The sequence below is a fragment of the Pimephales promelas genome, chromosome 5, assembly GCF_988280905.1.
Source record: "Pimephales promelas chromosome 5, fPimPro1.hap1.1, whole genome shotgun sequence".
NCBI classification, from domain to species: Eukaryota; Metazoa; Chordata; class Actinopteri; order Cypriniformes; family Leuciscidae; genus Pimephales; species Pimephales promelas.
The window spans coordinates 20,074,813-20,094,245 of NC_142773.1; the positions used below are offsets into that span (position 1 = coordinate 20,074,813).

Below are 19,433 nucleotides of genomic sequence, written 5' to 3' on the forward strand. Positions count from 1 at the left end.
GCCTATTCTGAAAGACATAGGCTAGTGGCCATATGGATTTTTATTGAACGTTGCTTTTGTAAGAACTATTTAAAAATAAACCATGATTATTTTGGTTTTGTAGGCTGAGGGCGGATGTCCGCTACAGACGCACGACGTCAAGACGAGAGAGGAGCGCGCGCCCCCTAGCGGGACTTGACGAAATTACAGAACGAGCACATAACTGGTCCTGATGCTGCAGGATACCGTACTGATGCAGAATATGACCTCACTTTACGCTGCATCATGTGGCTCAGTCTCTGTGGCGCAATGGAATAGCGCGCTGGACTTCTAATCCAGAGGCTCCGGGTTCGAGTCCCGGCAGAGATGACGCCATCAGTGGATGATGGCTTTTTTTAATGCATAAATAGGTATAAGTGATGCTCATCCGTCACTTCATCGCAAAGGAAGCAATGCATGTTACATTTTTGTGAATGAACCGACTTATTTATATGCGACGCAATAACACGTATTTTTTGTTATGATACACATTCCAACAATTACAATTTTAAAAGCCTTTCTTTGGCCTATTTCCATTTAAAAGAAAAACGTTTTACGAAGGAGAGAGATACTGTTTGGTAACTACAGTCAGCGTTTATCCTACATTTCTAATACAGTAAAATTCTCAATTTTTCATTTGTAATGCATTCATGTCCCCTTTGCCCTCTCAAATCAGTTCAGCTGTAATATACTTGTATTTGGTCTAGGCAATAAAGTCTCATAACGTGAAGAGAATTATCCTGCATTGCACTGGGGAGAGAAAGAGAGAAAGGTGGAGAGAGAATGAGAGCCTGCCAGAGAGATGGAGAGAGACATCAGTGTCCTATTGATTTTCCAGCGAACTGTGTGATTGGCTCTTCCTGGTCATTATGGGATAGAAATAGAGAGGTACTCACTTCTGTACTGCCTGATCAAACACTACAGGAAACCCTCTTTCAGTAAACCCTCCTTCACTATGTCATGCATTTATTTGAATGGAAGGTGTGAATGTTCAATAGTTTCCCAGTCATTCATTTATATCTACTTTGAGCTCATTTTCATCCTCTCATGTGATTCAATTTCACCAGCATCACCCTGCGCTGAAACTCTTTCCGCAATTTTGCAATTCATGTGTGATTTCGGCCCATACTGCCTTGTACACCTTTTTTCTTTCTTCTCTCCACCACAGGCAATTCATCTGAGAAAGTGAGGGGGAGCGACGACGAGGGCTCATTTTAATGCAGTAGCTATTTGATTTTAGATGCTCAGCAAGTCATTAAACTGATAATTGAGACGTTCTGCTCATATGATCCCTGTCTTCCTGGCTGTCTTCCTCGCACTCCCGGGTCGGTCGGAAACTAGGGTGTTGGTTTCTGTGCTTCTGGACAGTCGCACGTCGAAGAAAAAGGATTGCGCAGGTCACGGGCGAGCGCGCTCGACCGCGTGGACTGTCACAGCTCTGCGGAGAATGACGTCAGCATCTCTATAAAATGATGAAATGGGCATGAGCTCTGTTTCCAAACACTAGAAACTGAAGGTGCGCCGTATGGCACTGCACAGACTGAAATATTGTTGTGTAAATATCTCCACAATCCGATAGCCTGAACTAATTCATTGTGGGATGATGTAACTTGCGCTTTCTGGGAATCGTTGTGCCGAAATGCTCGCAGTACAGTCTCCTGACCGGTAGATGTAACTACTGTCTCATCCCTATCAGTGATGAAGACTGTGTTGACGTCCGTGCACAAACTGGGATGGTGATAACACTACAAACATACACTGTATCTTGTATTTACCGCATAAAGAGATTACCTTTCCACTGTCAAATCTGTGTCATGCTTTATTCACTCCGTGAAATGAATAAAGGCCGACAGACTGTGGGCTTGTGATGACATTAAACACAAGTATAGTTATTTGGGCCGGAAGTGTCCCGCCCCGAGGCTCCGGTTGGCTGCTCGAGCCACCGCCGCCACGGTGACCGAGTCGTTGCTCTCTCGGGGTATCTGCCTCTCGTGCAGTCGTCCATGTTTAACCCCGTGCGTCCCCCACACCGCACAGCGAGTAATCCGCGTGCAGAACTAATCCTTAAATCCTCTCGCGAGTCGCAACGCCCTCCCCTCCTCCTCCCATCCTCTCCTCTCGCGCGGGCCTCCCGAGCAGCCGGCGGGGTCTCCAGAGCCCGGCTCGCGCGCGCGAGGACTCTATTCACAAGACCACACCTCGCGCCGCCACTAGACTAGGGGAAACATCCTCACGAAAACATTCCACCCCGAAATAAAAGACAAACACACACACACACACACACACACACACACACACACACACACAAATATATTGTGACATTATTTTAACTGTAGTTGTTACAGTTGTTTTTGTAATCATCCAATAAATCAGACATAGCTACTTTCTTTTGATTAGCTATAGAGTTAACTATTTGGGACAGCCATTCATTCATTCATTCATTCATTCATTCATTCATTTTCTGGTTGTAGCCTATTAGGCTATAGTGCGCTTTCTGAGGACTAGCCAACAACGCTGTTGTTCAAATAGACTCCGTATTTTTTTTCATCAAAAAGCTACCTTTTTAATGCATTGTTTGCATATCTACAAATAATTTCTAATATGTTTACAATTCACATTTTATACTAAAGACACTAAATATGTAAAAAAAAATTGTGACTATTTAGATCACAAACAAATTTGCATGGGCCTACATGATCGGCTGCACTGTAAAATATTTTCATGATTTGTAAGGCTATCATAACTTTGTTCTTTTCTCAAATCAACTGGGATAATTAATGTGGTTCAGATAACATCATATTTTGAGTTTCTGTTGATTAAACATCAACTCAAATTTAAGTACAATGAACTCAAAATTGTAATGCAACATACTTACTTTTTTAAGATAAACCAACAATCATTTTTAGGCTAATTATTATTAATGTATAGGCTACTCAATATCGGTATTTATTGTTTTAGTCTAATGTTCAGTAAAACAAACAATCTTTTTACTTCTGACATACATCAATAACAGCAGTAAGAATAATAATAATCTATCTCAGTCAGTATGGTCTAGCCCTGTTATCCAAATGGTACGGCCAAATCGTATTAAAATACCCACCCCTCCCCCTCCCCCTCCACCCCCCGCGCCTCCCTCCTTCTCTCTCCCTCCCTTTCTCCGTTCTTTCAGACAGACTGTTTTGCTGCAGTGAACGGTAGCCGTGGAGAGAGGAAAAGGCAAGAAAAACAAGAAGACAGCGGAGGGCGGAACGAGAACCAAGACAGACAGATCCACTGGGACCTTAGCGTGAGCGCCAGCAGACATAGAAGGGTCCAACACTCCAGAACCAACGGAGCCAACAGGCATCACGAGGAGCGCTTATATCGGTGCGTATTATAATCTGCCCTCCTTTTGAGCTCACAGACACGCAGGGGTATTATTGCCGTTGGCGTCCTGGCGCTTGTAGAGATGGGGGGGAGACACCTGTCAGGTTTGTAAATAGGGGAACGCTTGTGCTCTGGAATGCGCCTGCATCCGCGCGCGTCTCTTCTGACGGGCGCACCGGGCAGAATACCATTCAAAGAGCTCGGAGGTGTTAAACTATGAGCAAAGGGAAGGGGGCCGATGTTAAAGCGTGCTCAGGCTTACTGTAAATGCGCCGATGGTTGCTTTGCCCCCTTGCGTTTCCCCTCCCAATCACGGGCTGCTTTAGCAGCATCCCTGCCGCTCCTTCTGCATTCAGCTCGGACTGTGTGCACCTGCTACTGTTTTCCGTGGTTCGGTGGGGCGTCCCGGTTGCGCAGATGAGAGCGGGACTGGTTCTCAGCGGGGGGGACTGAGAGAGAGAGAGAGAGAGAGAGAGAGAGAGAGAGAGAGAGAGAGAGAGAGAGAGAGAGAGAGAGAGAGAGAGAAATAAAGAGAAGTGCGAGAAAAGAACCGATGAGTGAGAGAGGCGGCGTAGGGTGGCTCCTTTTCGGGTCGGGTGCCCTGGAATTGCAGCAGGTATCATCACCTCATCCAGTCGCGATGAGGCGAGATTTCGCTACTTGCGCTGAACATCCCCCACCACACACACAGTTTGACAGCCACCGTCCGTCCAAGCCTCCCTCTATAGTTGCTCAACAAAACAGAGCATCTCTACCCGATCCTCAGGCAACGCTATGACTTGCACAGTTTACAAAAGCTCACTAAAGGGGAGAGCAATAGGCAACCAAACGACCTGGACTATTGTGTGAGTGCGCGCGCGCGCGCGGTTGTGGCCACGCTCGCGCTTAATTCTCAACGGGCGACAGGTGCACCTTCCTCTCGCGCGCAGCAGCAGTCAGAGTAGGAGAATAATGAGAGCGGTGTTGAAGGCTACTGGGAGGATTTCAGGGGCAACACTCTACAAATCTTAATTCTTGTCAGGCATGCACTCGCACTTTTACGTAGCAATTGCCGATTCAGAGTCGTTTTCTGGGTTACTGAGAGGCGAAGGGAATGTTTTCGATCACTGCGTCACATCACACACAGCGAATGGACACGAGACGATTAATGAAAGCACTGGGGCAGCGCGTGAGTGAAGTGTGTGTGCTCAGCATCTATGCGACCAGCTCTGTCTGTTAATGAGTGTGTATGTGTGTTGTCCTTTCTTCCAGTCAGCGCTTCGGTGAGCTTCTCCGCTTCTCCTGGTCTCGAGAGAGAGAGGACTATTGAGTTTAACGTACTGGACTGATGAGCGGGATGCGCGTGCGTCAGAGTATGACATTCCCGTCATTCCAGCGAGCCGCTCTTAGGGCTCTCGCGGCCTTGACGATGATTCTCGCGACCTCCGTTCGGAGCAACTACGTTTTTGGTAAGAAACCCCCCTCTCTACACGCACTCTGCTCCTCCCTCTTGTTTTCAACGTTTTCTGTTTCTGGGAATCACAGAGCCGTTAATAAGCTCGTGGGGCAAAGAGGAACCTCCTCCCCCTCCTCTCAGCTCCAACGGAATTTTTTGCTGTGTCCTGTTATTTTGGGAACAATAGCGCACATACCATCTATCTATCTATCTATCTATCTATCTATCTATCTATCTATCTATCTATCTATCTATCTATCTATCTATCTATCTATCTATCTATCTATCTATCTATCTATCTATCTATCTATCTATCTATCTATCTATCTATCTATCTATCTATCTATCTATCTATCTCGAAGGTTCAAAAACTGTGCTTTTGCAGCAATGCCATATAGGAGAACCATATTTGTCTCCTCAAAGAACCTTTCAGAGATTAAGGACCATTTTCTAAACCAAAAATCTAAAGAAACTTTTTTCCACTTTACCAATAGATGCCAATAAAGAACCTCTATTGTTAGCATATAGAGCGTATACACATTACACAATGCTAGCAGACAATTTCAATGAAGTTGGATCTTCTTTTTATTATAAAATATTTTCATTATAAAGTGTTTTAATGAACCTGGAAGGATTGCAGTTGGAAATGTTTGATGCTTTTAATATGAATACACCACAAATATAGGACAGATCTATCTATCCTCAAGCACATGTGCAACACATTACACAACTTACTGAGCTGGACTGAATCAGTCTTCTGGCTTGTGTAGGTGTGTGTGGCTATTACATTAGTCATATGGAGTTTAGGACTAAACAGCATTTTTATCAAACCTTTTCATTATAAAATCCTTTTTCATTATAAGGTTTAGTAAGGAATGCAGCTTTAGTTGAAATGTCTGCCTCATTTTCAGTGTTTCAGCAGACTGATGAGTGGAGATCATAACTGCTTTTAATTTTTAGTTAGGGTGCATAAGTGTACATTACACAACCACAATGAGTTGTACGGAATTAGTCTACAGGCTTGTGTAGGTGTATTGTTACTCTCTAGAGTACTCTCTGAACAGATCTTTATCAAGTCGGATTGAAAATATGGATGACTATTCATGAATGATGATTGTGAAGTGATAGAGTTTTACTTTTCATCATAAAGTGTGAACCGGAGATTTGTGTTGAGATGTGAGATGTGGTGTCATTTTCTTTCTTTCTTTCTTTCTTTCTTTCTTTCTTTCTTTCTTTCTTTCTTTCTTTCTTTCTTTCTTTCTTTCTTTCTTTCTTTCTTTCTTTCTTTCTTTCTTTCTTTCTTTCTTTCTCTCTTTCTTTCTTTCTTTCTTTCTTTCTTTCTTTCTTTCTTTCTTTCTTTCTTTCTTTCTTTCTTTCTATTGATCCTGATCTTATCCTTTCTTTCTCACACACAGACAAACCCTTAAACTCTTGTCAGCTGTTTTTGCTGCTCACTGCATTATTCATTATTGTGTTTTTTTGTGCTTTTGCATATCCACTAACCTTATGCATCCTTAATGCAGATGTGAGCGTATGAGTGTGTGCAGGCTTTTTGCATATATACTTTGGTTTATGTGCCGTAATGGAGCGGGTTGTTTGAGAGGATCTATGGGTTGCATATATTGGTGCATGTGGAATGTTGGCTGTGAAGTGGGAAACTATATGTTTTGCAAGTTTGTGTGTTCTGTATGGTGTGGTCTGTGACTGTAAGAGTTACATTAAATTACATGTGATGCCTGTTCCACTGGCTTTTGGAAACCTTTCCTCCGCTTACATAACCAATCAGTGTTGTGCAAAGTCGTCCACCCACCTTTTATTTCAAATTTCTGTTCTTTTGAACTAGTACGCAGCACACAACTGTTCTCAACATTGATATTCACGAGTTCACACGTACATACAATTAGAGTGGATAAGGTTTAATGCGTATTTGGCGTGCTGTCCGGGGGGAGGGCTCCGAGCTCAGAGTTTGGCCCAAACCCAAAGTACTCCCCCCTATGTAAGTGTTTAGGACTAGAAGTGTGGAGAAGGGGCAGTGGGGGGATGCTGCTAAGCTATCAATGAGTGAGGTGAGATTGCTGAATATACACCTCTTATCATTAATTGCTCGTGTTAATTAACTGAATATGCTCCTCCCGAGCTTTGTTAATAAAACACCATATAATAAGAAGTGTTTCTAATTTTTTAATCAGAACTTCAGTGATAATTTGAATTAAGACAGAAATGATACTTTGTGGTTGAAAAGCCCTTTAGTAAAGCTGTTTCTTACCTATACTATACATAACAACTGCTCTCTCTGGGTCAGTAACAGTGCCAGGCATTGTTAACCAAATTGTTGTCATTTAGGAATAGGATTATGTGGGTGTTTAAATCAAGATCCCAATCTTTTAATGATTAATTGTGTAGCTTTAATGATACTGCATGTGATGTCTAATTTTGATTTACTGAAACGAGCTCTGGCTCATAAGACCTGAATGTTGGGTAGAAGTTTCCTGCAGAGCTCATGGGCTTGAGGGCTCGGCAAAAGTGCGGATCGAGGACGCATATCAACCGCAAAAGCTGCAAGCTTTTTGACTGTGTCCTGTTAGGTCGCGTATCTCAGCTGCCACGCCTTCAATCTCTGTCAAAGGACGTCTTGATTTTTTGAAGGCAGCCTTCGTTTCATGTCCTTCATTTGGCCTGTTTTGAAGGAAGCATCAAGTGTATCCTTCACGTCCTTCAATCACCCAAAATTCTTTTGCACATATTCCAAGTATCTCTTAAAACACATATTTATTTATTTTAAAGTTTTGGAAACAATGAGACAGATGATTCAGACATCACCCACGTAATCTTATTCCTAAATGACAATGGTTCTGCTATGTCTATCAATCCTTTTACAAGTACGATCACAGCAAACATTCAAATCTGCGTTGGCGTAACAATGAAGTCCCCCTGTGGTAAAAATCAAGTTTTTAATGTTGTTTATGTCTATGTGGTGTTTTTTAATGTGCCTTAAGACAGACCATGTTCAAATGCTGAGTATTTTCTCTTTAAAACTGCAGTCCAAAGACAGTCTCAAAAATGTGGTTTGAAATCGCTGGTGTTTCTGGCGTCACAAACAAAGTGTGATCATCAATTAGTGAATCTCAAACAATGTGTGATCGTCAATGAGAGAATCTCTGAGCTGGCGTAAATGAGTGGAGGTGGGGCTAATTTGCATTTTTATAGATCCATATATACTAAATGAGGCAAGGGTGTGGAGTTGCATTCATTTTAAGGCGTGAAGAATTTTGTTTCAAGGATTAAACGTTTAATTATGTCATTTTGGTGATCAAAGATGAGGTTTTAAGGGATACAATTATTGCCTACAGGGGGACTATAAAACTTGTATAGCATTAAAATTCGGTTCACCGGGTTTCATGACGTAATGACTATTTTGATCAATTTTTACCTTTGACGAAATTCTGGCAGTGTCAGAAGTTTTGAGGCGCCGTCCTGCAGTGGGACTTCTCCTTCGACAACCCCCAAATCAAAAACCAATAGTAGAGCAGAACCTGATGATGCAGTTAGTTAGACAACGACAAACCACTACTTGCTCACTGATCTAAATAAATGACATTTATATGGATCCGTGCTATCGCTCCAGACACACACACGTCTTTGTTTTGTTTTTTTTCGAGAAAAGCCACTATCAAAATTAACGCTAGAGATTGTTTTTGTTTGCTAGACATCATTTCAATCCCGCATGTAAATGCGGCTCATCACTGAATGTGTCATGGGTTGATGGTGTAACTCCAGATGAGTCTTCTTGAGTGTGTCCGTTTTTAATGTGTCTTGACTGCTGTACAAGTCTGACATTAAAGACAACTGAGATCCTACAGTGTGACATGGCTTACAGCGGGGATCATGTTTATGTGTCTAACAGCCGTAAAGGACTAATACAGATCGTACAGTGTATTGGTCCACAAGACCCCAAGAAGTGTGGCATTTGGGACAGGGCCTAAACTGGTCATGCTGCCTAATTTTGATTCAGTCACTGAAAAGGGTCGAATCTGCATAGGCCTACACTTAACATGCTGTGTTTTTTTTCACGATACACTGTTACACCTCATTCAATACAGTCTGCAAACCCACATTCACAACTGAGGTCTCGTGGACTTACAATGGCTGCCTATGAAATGTGCGTCTGTCCCTTTTGTAGGATGAGACTGGTGTTTTTGAAACAAGATTAGCATGGTTATCATGATATAGTTTAGGCTATAATTTTATCAGGTCTTCACTCATAGCTTCTTGATTAGGCTGTAAGTGTGTGTGAAAGAGTGTTCAGATCAGTCTAGTCACGTTCTCTGATGTATTGGCTACATATTTGAATTTGGCTGTGTGTGTGAGAAAGACAACTTTTCAGGTTGGTCTCTATGTGTGTGAGGGATATATCCAGTTCATCGCATGTGTTCGTGGAGTTTTAATCTCTGGTCTCTGATGTCTGTGTGAGTGTGTGTGCTTGTGTTGCTTATGTGGTCTCTGATGTGCGTGTGTGACTTGTAGGACAGATCACCCGTAGCCTCCGATATGTGTGCTACATCCTCTGTGACATGTTTGCGAGCAGCTCAACATGTGGTGGAAGCATCTGGATATCCTCTATAACCTGCTTGATCAATTCTGAAAGGTCATTTTAAAGAGGACAGCACAGCTCTGGGGCTCATTTCATTGGGCTTAACAACTGTGCATCACAGATTCATCAAAAGAGACACTGCAAGGGGAAATGAGCCTTTTTTTTTTGTTTGTTTGTTGCATGGCTGCTGGCGGTGTGTTGAAGCATGTTGTTGTGTCCCTCCACTGACCTGAGACATTTTGATGGCTATTTGTGTTTCTAGTGCACATTTGGGCTGAGTGATTTATGCAGTCTTGCAGTGGAAAACCTCAGTGATGCTGACATATGTGCATGTTTGTGAAAGCATGTCAGGATTAAAGTGGTATTATGTGTGTGTGTGTTGTGTAATCGAATTCCTCTTAGAGATCTTTAGAGTAATGTTCAATATAAATGGTCCTGAACAGAATAGCTACTTTGCATAAATAATGCAGAGTAATGGATCACTAAAAAACTGATTAGTCAGACGACAGGCCACAAATTATTTGCACACTTTGCACATCTTAACCCCTGATGGCTCTTCTCTCACAACACAAGAACACACCAGAGAGCCCTGCACGTGGAGAAAGTACACATTTTATAAGTCATAATTTTGGGATTTTTTTTTAAAAACAAAACGTTTTTTAATTACTCAAAAGTGATTTTTTTTTCTCACTTGATTTACTTGTTTAATTTCAAAGAGAGGCCGATTGTTCTTTCTATCTTGGCCGCTGTGGCTGTTATTGTTCTCTTGTGTTTCCATTTGTAGAGACAAATATACGGTATCCTACTATTGCAAAGGTCCCTGTATAAGAGGGCTGTTGAGACAGCTAGATGTGCCAAAGTGATTATTCTTAAACAATGTTCCATTACGATGAACACACTGTAGCATTAAAACAAACTGATTTTAGAGAACAGCGCCTTTTAAATGTAAAGATTATATATTGATTTAAAATGTTCATTAAAGTGCTTTGTCTGTTTAAGCTTTGTTCCAAGACCTTATGCAGTTTTATTCCTTCCGTCTCTAAATGTAGTATCTCAACTCAAAAGAAACTGCATTCTTCTCTGAGAAAGATTCATGGAATTATTGAATTTGGCCAAAATTAGGTATCTTAGAGGGCAACGAGGCATCACAGATGTCGAAAAGCTTTCACATAAAATGTGTTCTCGGTTGGCAGCTCAGCAAAAGCCATGTTATTCAACATATGGACAGACTACATACCTATAGCCGCTCACTGACCATCTGCAGCGTATTGCACAAAATGGCAAGACTTTAAATACATCATGCTCCAATTTGACTATAGCTTTACGCAATTCCTGGGAGCACTTTTAATTCCATTTTTTTAATTCCGTTTTTAATTCCATTGAAGCTCAGCAATTACAGCAAACACTTGTGATTCTTTAGATCTATTTATGTCTGCAAGGTCAAAATGATATCATATTTGTATTGCTTGTAAACATTGTATAAGTTTTTATATGAGTTCACATAGCTCAAAAAGTAGAGAAACGGCAAGATCATGGGTTTAAAGAGCCCCTATCATAGCATTTGAAATGTTCCTTTTTGTTTTAGGAGTTCCCAAAAACAGTTTAAAACGTGCATGCAAGGATGAAAAACACTTTATTTGTCTTATAATATGCATTTATTTTTACCCGATTTGCTCAACGACTCCCAAATGATTCGTTCGACGATTCATTTTCCCAAACACCTCCTTTGAGTGACGCGAATCTGCGGCGATTGGTCAAATGACCCAGTCAGTTGTTATTGGTAAACCGTAGGCAGAGACTGTCGGCAACGGAACGCCCATTACCAGGATTATAGCTTGTCAAGTGTTGAAAATTGTATATAGTGTTTGAACAAACGTGTCAGAAAAAGTGCACTTTCCACGCGGTCCCTTACTCACGTCTCCGTCAAGAGCAAGCTTTCCCGGCAAAACTCACATTGCGGCGACTTTTGAGTGACAGTGCTTATTACATAGAGCGAAGTCATATTTGGCTAAGTCGTTTAGGAGGTAATTGCCATTTTTCAATGAATGTCTGGTGAATATCAAAAACAAAGCTAACTTTTCCCCGCTTAGAAGCTGCGCGGAGTGTACACAACACACACAACACAATATAACTATATTGTGCATGCTACAGAAAACATAACAGCAAACATTATTAATATTACTTACAGATTGTGATTCGGAGGAGGACGAACCTGATCCATATACACTGGATTGCAAATATTACTCGAACTCTGATCACTGATTCTTCACATGCTTGTACCTGGACAATAGAAACAAGTGGCTGAACTGTCTTTGCAATGTAGAACACAGCGTCTTCTCGACATGATGCGATTCAGCTGAAGTATTTGAATGTGTTCTAGACGTCACTTCAAGTCTGCGACTCTGCGCGCAATTGTTGGGAGCGGCCAATCTACGTTGACCTATCTACGTCATGACCAAACAGCTAATGACTCGTTTCAAAAACATTCATTTCATAGACTCAGAGTCGACTCTCACTTTTGAAAGACAATAACTTTATATACGGTGCACTTTCAGATATAAATCTTTGCAGGATGTTTTCATTCCCTTAGAGCTATATTCCACACTACATGAACAGTCATTTTCAAAAATCCATGATAGGTGCTCTTTAAATCCCAGGGAATGTATGCCTTGAATGCAGTGTGTTTATTTGTATCAAAATGTCTGCCAAATGTGCAAATGTAAATGTTAATGGGAGAATATACGTGTAATATAGTGGAATGAGGACACAAATGTGTTTGACTGTGTGATGGGTTTTACAGTAGACTAATGCACAAAAAGTGTTTTCTTGTTTTTCAATCATGTGGCCATTAGCATTTTTTTGCCACATTCCCCCTGCTGATCGTTTAGTAGGCTGGTGTTAAAGATGAATAGATAATGAGCAGAAGAAAACAAATTCATATGTTTGGATGTGGTGGCTGACTTAATGACCATAATGTCAAATTAGTTGAGAGAAAGATGATATAATGTTGTTTTAGTCCAATATTTGCTAAGATTCTCAGAACAGAATCACTGAGTCCCTTTAGTCCTTTCCAATCAAAGCCGTTGCATGCGAAAACCGAAAAAAACGAATCTAGAGACGGCAGCTCTGCTCTGAGGTACGTAATGAATGTGAATTGGCTCTCCTGGCCCAGCACCAGAGTGGCTGTCCTGTTTCAATGTAGACTTGGATAAAGATCGGTGTAATCAGTATACAGCTGCTCTGGGTTTTTATAGACATGCGTGAGATCTGCAGGTGTGTTGAGATTATGTGTGGCTCTGGATGTGAAATACACCTGCAAACAGGAGGAGAGAGAGGGAAATGAAAGTCACCCTTGTCTTGGCGTTGTTTGCATAACGGAACCCCTGAGTGAGGCGCACAAAGTCAGAGAAAGGACAATATTTCCTGTCTACGATCACTAAAACCCTCCACTGACTCCTGGGAAATGTAGTTTCCCAAAGATTGAAAAAAAAAAAATAATTCTCTCTGGTACGAGAGCTTATCTGTAAGTTAGAAAGTGATACAATTGAGAGTGTACTCCAAAAAACTGAAGTGGGTGCTGAGGGTGTGTTTTCTCTCTCTTTTGCTGGCTATACAGGAACCTTTTTGTGCACTCTAGAAAGTCATCTCGTGTCAAGGGGTTTGTGCAGGGATTGTGTACAAGCAAGAGAAACTTGACCTATTAGATTAAGGTTAAGTGTTGAGACTTCTGTGAGTTCAAAATGGTTGTATCTAGAGATGTAAGAGTGGCTATCTGATTGGATTAAATGCACTCTGTCTTCTTATGTTTCCTGTGTAAGCAGGGATAGATAAAGATCGTCTGTCATTAATCAGGACATGAGCGTTTTTCAGGAATATTCAGACATGCATATTCATGAGATGATGCAACAAGCTTAGAAATATAGCCTTGCTTTGAATCTTAAAACAATGCAATTTTAGCTCCTAAAAGCCAGGGTTGTGCACCATTCAAAACTGAATTCAGAATGTTTTTTAAATTCCAGTTTACGTCCTGGATTTGAATTGAATTTGAATTGATCGACCAATCTTTTGATTTGCATCTCTTTTTCGTTCAGTTTAAAGGAGCCGTATGCAAGAATTTTTTTTAATTAATCATAGATTTTCCCTGATATGTCACTAGACATTAAGAAATCATGTTCAAATACTTGTATCACTGACAACAGTAGTCCAGCCAGGAAATTGTCATTTAAAAAGTTAATTTGCAGGCGTCGACTGATGTTGATGTTGTCATTTGGTGTTTTGTTCTGATGCGCCACCCTCCACCGATCAACCAATCACGGAGTCAGTAGTGTTGCGGCATTCGGGTAGCCACTCTACAGTAATTTGAAAGTGATTGCAGTACCAGTTTTGGCCACAATCTTTGTATATTTGTCTATTATTAATTCAACTGATCTTAATGGTTAGTCAATAAATCTTTTGATATGCCTATAGATTTATATAGATACAGATCCAATAGATAATGTTTCTACTTTGTTTGCAATTTCTGATACGGATAACCAAATGTAATCAATTCTTTTTACATTATAAGCAATTTATATCAGATTATAACCACTATGTTGAGATGCATCAGAGAGATGGGAGACAGAAGAAGGGAGACAGATGGCATCAAATGCAGCATTTTATAAAGGGATACTGTAAACAGATTGCCATGGTAGATAGTACCACATTACTGTAAGGTCTATTACAGTATAGATTCGGTCATATGCCTCAGTGAGAACATTTGTTGTATTGACAGCAAACTCTGTTTTAGCACAAAACCTCATGGCCGTGTCATTACTTTATCACACCTTTTGATAACACACTGAATAGATACAAACATTATGGATTTTATGTTACGTAAGTGTAATTTCTAATGTGGCATATGTTGTCTTTGTTACTGTAATTATTTCAGCAACAAGGGTGATTTGAAACATTTATCTTGCATTCTTTGCTATGAAATGAATTGATTGTTAAAAGTACTAAGTTGCAACATTTGTTATTTTGAATGATAAATCTTAATCTTAAAAATTAAAAAATAAAATACTCTGGAAGTGAATGTTTTGAAGGATGGATGGATGGATGGATGTATAGATTTGATAGATATATTGAATTTTGTATGAAGTTATGAATATTTCATTATATTGATTGAATCAACTTTTGTGGACTGGGGTTGAAGAACACTTAATTTCAAAGAATGCATTATCTGTGCAATTTCTTAAGATTTCAGATTTACAAAGAATTTTAAAGAATTCAGATTTACAATTCGCCTTCCTGTGGAGTGTGGCCAGTTCCAACTCATGGATTGAAAGGCTAGGCAACCTCTTCAATTTTGTAGAGAAGTATGCAATATGGGATGCAGCCAAAACCAAAGAAGTCACATGATTCAGAAAGATTGTCCTTGGATTTTTGCTGTTTTGGATTTGAAGCTCAATGTCAAAACTGAAGCCGTAAACATGTGTTCTGCAGAGGGGTTTGAATTGTACATAATATGCATGCACAGTCGGTGCATAATTCCTTATTGCTAATTTATTATCTTCCATCTAAACTGTAATAACTGTAAGCTGATGCTGTGGAGCCCTAGATTCATCAGCATACAATATGTTTACTCTGACATGAGGCTGAGCTCCAAAGCTCTTAAAACAGATGCTATCTGCATTACAGGGCTGTAGGATGAGAGCTGATTTCTTGGGAATAAAGTAATGCCAAACCATGAATCGCCCTGTGGCGTACTTGTTTTGCAAAATGCAATAGCCTGTCCTCAACCACCAGTTCATTGCTTGAGAAAACACACATCTGGGAGAGGGAAAAATGAAATGCATTCCAAGGATTCTATAAAATTGCATCACATTTCCATTCTTACAGCTGTTAATGAATGGAATGATTGTTATGGATTTACTGAAACAGAGATTCACAATGACTTTTAAGTGAAGTTTAAATGGATTCACATTTTCTAAAAATATCTAAAAGCAAATCAAGAGTCAGAGAACTATCCGATCAAAGAGATACCAGTGTAACACATGTACAGTATTTCAGGAAACCACTATCAGCAAGCGTTTACATCCCAAGGCGTCATCTAACTGACGCTTTTGTCCATGCGTCAACATCCGACGCACATGGCACCCTTTAGCGTCAGTATGAGACGCGCCTCCCAGACCTAAACCTACCGCATGGTCACCAACACTGCGTGTTTTCTTTGTCTCCCTAATCGAACACACCCGATTCAACCCATCAGCTCATTAACCCACCTGATTATGAGCTGATGGGTTGAATCAGGTGGGTTATTGAGCTGATGGGTTGAATCGGGTGTGTTTGATTAGGGAGACAAAGAAAACACGCAGTGTTGGTGTGCCGCCAGGAACAGGGTTGGGAAACACTGATCTAACTGACACTTTTGACCATGTCTAAATCGGACGCACATGGCAACCTTTAGCGTCAGTTAGATGACGTTCATCCTAGGGCATCATCTAACTGACACTTTTGACCATACGTCTAACACCGACGCACATGGCAACCTTTAGCGTCAGTTAGATGACGTTCATCCTAGGGCGTCATCTAACTGACGCTTTTGACCATGCGTCTAAATCCGACGCACATGGCAACCTTTAGCGTCAGTTAGATGACGTTCATCCTAGGGCTTCATCTAACTGACACTTTTGACCATGTCTAAATCCGACGCACATGGCAACCTTTAGCGTCAGTTAGATGACACTCATCCTAGGACGTCATCTAACTGACGCTTTTGACCATGCGTCTAAATCCGACGCACATGGCAACCTTTAGCGTCAGTTAGATGACGTTCATCCTAGGGCATCATCTAACTGACACTTTTGACCATGCGTCTAAAACCGACGCACATGGCAACCTTTAGCGTCAGTTAGATGACGTTCATCCTAGGGCGTCATCTAACTGACGCTTTTGACCATGCGTCTAAAACCGACGCACATGGCAACCTTTAGCGTCAGTTAGATGACGTTCATCCTAGGGCGTCATCTAACTGACACTTTTGACCATGCGTCTAAAACCGATGCACATGGCAACCTTCAGCGTCAGTTAAATGATGCTCATCCTAGGGCGTCATCTAACTCAGTGTTTCCCAACCCTGTTCCTGGCGGCACACCAACACTGCGTGTATTCTTTGTCTCCCTTATCAAACACACCTGATTTAGACGCATGGTCAAAAGTGTCAGTTAGATGATGCCCTAGGATGAACGTCATCTAACTGACGCTAAAGGTTGCCATGTGCGTTGGATTTAGACGCATGGTCAAAAGCGTCAGTTAGATGACGTCCTAGGATGAGTGTCATCTAACTGACGCTAAAGGTTGCCATGTGCGTCGGATTTAGACGCATGGTCAAAAGCGTCCGTTAGATGACGCCCTAGGATGAGTGTCATCTAACTGACGCTAAAGGTTGCCATGTGCGTCGGATTTAGATGCATGGTCACAGGCGTCAGTTAGATGAAGCCCTAGGATGAGAATGCTTTGCTAATCAAATTCAAAAACAAGGAAGACCGTATCTATCTATGATGAGATCATAACATTCCCAGATAAACATCACAATGCTCTACTCAAAGCAGTTTGGCCCACTTTATGTGGGTATTTTTATCCAGCCGACATTGCCTGTGATATATTTTTCATGAATAAAAACATGGACTGGTTCTCTCCAGTCTGCACCATGTCAAAATTGTGCAGCAAGCTAAAGGGGCCCCATAGCGGGCTTCAAAGGTTCAGCGGGACCGTGCTCGGGTCCACAGGAATGAGAGCTGTGTCCATTCGAACGGAGGAAAGCATTTCCAATTAGCCAGTTGGCAGTTGGATCACACTTCCGGCTTTCAGGAGTGCCCTGGGGCTGTGTTTACCACTGCGAAGCTCCCTGGGAAATGCGATCTGTTTGAAAGTGCTGGTGTGTTTGCTTCCTTACCTCAGCGTAACATGCGGCTGTGGCTTGATTGAGCGGCTTGGCTCCTCCAGATGTGGCCAATAATGATGAGAGATTAAGCAATGGGCGGTAATGCTGGCCAATCATTAATGTGGATGAGATTTAGAGGCGGGAGAGCTGCGTGTAAGTGCCAGTGGCTCACTTAACTCAGAGGACAGATTTGTTGCTGGCACCTTTTCTAATGCCGCTGATTCTTTCTTGCGCTCTCTTTCTCTCGCTCTCTCACACACCCTCTGGGTATTTGTAGTACATTTTCTCTCCCTCTCTCTCTCTCTCTTTTTGTTGCCAGCATCTTTCTGTTGAAATGTAAGTCTGTGGAGTAGAAGACATGGGAAAAAACCCAGAGAGAGAGAGAGAGAGAGAGAGAGAGAGAGAGAGAGAGAAACTGGTGTTAAGAAGAGGCAGGGAACCCTGTCAGTTCCATAGGCTGTTATCTTATGAATCATGTTTTCAGGAAATGCTTTCCAGCTTCTCTGACAGTTAGATGCATCATAGGCTCTTAAGCAGGGGTCATTCTCCCCTAGGAAATGATCCACAATCATTGATAATATGATCTGTCGACAAACCACAGATGAGCTGGTAAATTTGTTTATGCCGTCGATGATCTTGCGGCCCACTGTTCTGCTGTGATGACTATGATTAGTGAAGATATCATTAAAGGGATCTACTGAGTGTTTGCTGTAACAATCAGCCTATTCTCTGCTTCCATTTTAATGAACTTTTCATCACTTCAACAAGCACCTCACGTTCTGCTCCTTTTTAAAGTGAAATTTAATTTTTTTAAAAATAGGTAAGGATCTTGGCTGTATTTCCTCAATGTGCGGCGTGTGGGAAGGAATACCTTTAGACAGCAGAGGTTGTGCCCTCTCCTCCATTACCAAGCCATACTTCTGTTTCTCTCCTATTATCTCCCATTAGAAAAGCTATTAGAAGTTCTTTGGATGATTTCCGAGCATATTTAATGGATTAACCTTTGCTTATGATATGTGTTACGACAATTTTTGTTTTGTTTCAACAGTTCTTTTTGAGTGCAGTGCTGTCATTTGAAACCACATGCATTTTGTGGAAGAACATTGTTTTGGATGTGTTTCAGCTCTGAGTGACTGTGCGGATGATGATGGTTATCCTACTGCTCGTAAAACATTCACTAATAGACTTAAAAGATATAGCCTAACCACTTTAGATGGAAAGGATCTCAAGCTGACTAGCTGAAGAAATTACAGCAGATAAACCCATTGACGATACATCCTTGAAAATAAATCTCAACACAGCACTACAACAATGAATGAGCCTTCACAACAGATAATGCTTTACAATGAACTCTGTTAGAGAGCTACATATGGCAATTTATCTGTTCAATAAAATACCTCACTCTCCTGTTAAGTAATAAAAATGCCATCTCTGTATTGCTTTTACAACATTTCAAATCACTCAGTTCTTGCCATCTCTGAAAAGCCAAGCTGATGTTGACTCTTGTTTTATTACGAGCTTTGTCTCTGTCACGATTCCTGTCTTGTGTTTTCCTTGTCTTTAGTTATTTCCTGTTCCGTGCCATGTTTTGTAGTCCTTTGTAGTTTTTCTTGTTGATTAGTTCCCCCAGGTGTTTCTGATTTGCCACGCCTTGTTTGTCTGTGTATTTAAACCTCTGTGCTTCAGTTGTTGGGTGTTGGTCGTTGGTTAATGTTATGCTGTTTTGAGTTCCCTGGTTTCTGTTCCCTGTTCTGAGTTTATCCTGTTTTATTTGTTTGGTGGATTATTGAAGTGCTTGCGTTTGGATTCCCTCTCCGCTTCATCCTTCCCTCATCATAACAGGTGTGATGATAACTCGTTTATACTTAATGAAACAGGAAATAACTAAAGTCCACACAAGACAAGGAAAACACAAGACAGGAATCGTGACAGTTTCTTTTCGCCAGCAGACTCTCCTGTTCTGTGTTTTCGAGATATAGCGCTCTCCGTGTCAATATTTCTTGCTCGTCGTGACAACACACAAACTATTTAGAACAATGATGAAACACATGGGCGAGTGCCATATGTATGCAATTTCCTGCGAAAGCATCAGTCTAAAATAT

At 41.3% G+C, this 19,433-nt stretch overlaps 1 protein-coding gene and 1 non-coding gene across 5 annotated transcripts in view; both read left to right on the forward strand.

The window, feature by feature from the left end:
• The first annotated feature begins 274 nt into the window (after window positions 1-274).
• On the forward strand, window positions 275-348 carry trnar-ucu (transfer RNA arginine (anticodon UCU)). Its single transcript has one exon. It is a non-coding gene; the product is annotated as a tRNA-Arg (tRNA).
• A 2,823-nt stretch (window positions 349-3,171) lies between these two features.
• The window catches only part of cadm3 (cell adhesion molecule 3), a 65,937-nt gene continuing 49,675 nt past the window's right edge, over window positions 3,172-19,433 (forward strand). Inside the window, exons 1-2 of one of the 4 annotated variants that reach the window (XM_089131094.1) lie at window positions 3,172-3,384; window positions 4,636-4,832. In XM_089131094.1, coding sequence (XP_088987220.1) covers window positions 4,712-4,832 — 121 coding nt within the window. In that variant the 5' untranslated portion in view covers window positions 3,172-3,384; window positions 4,636-4,711. Of the gene's footprint in view, window positions 3,385-4,349; window positions 4,553-4,635; window positions 4,833-19,433 lie in introns of those variants that run through there. The other 3 variants (XM_089131091.1, XM_089131093.1, XM_089131092.1) reach the window with 3 other exon arrangements.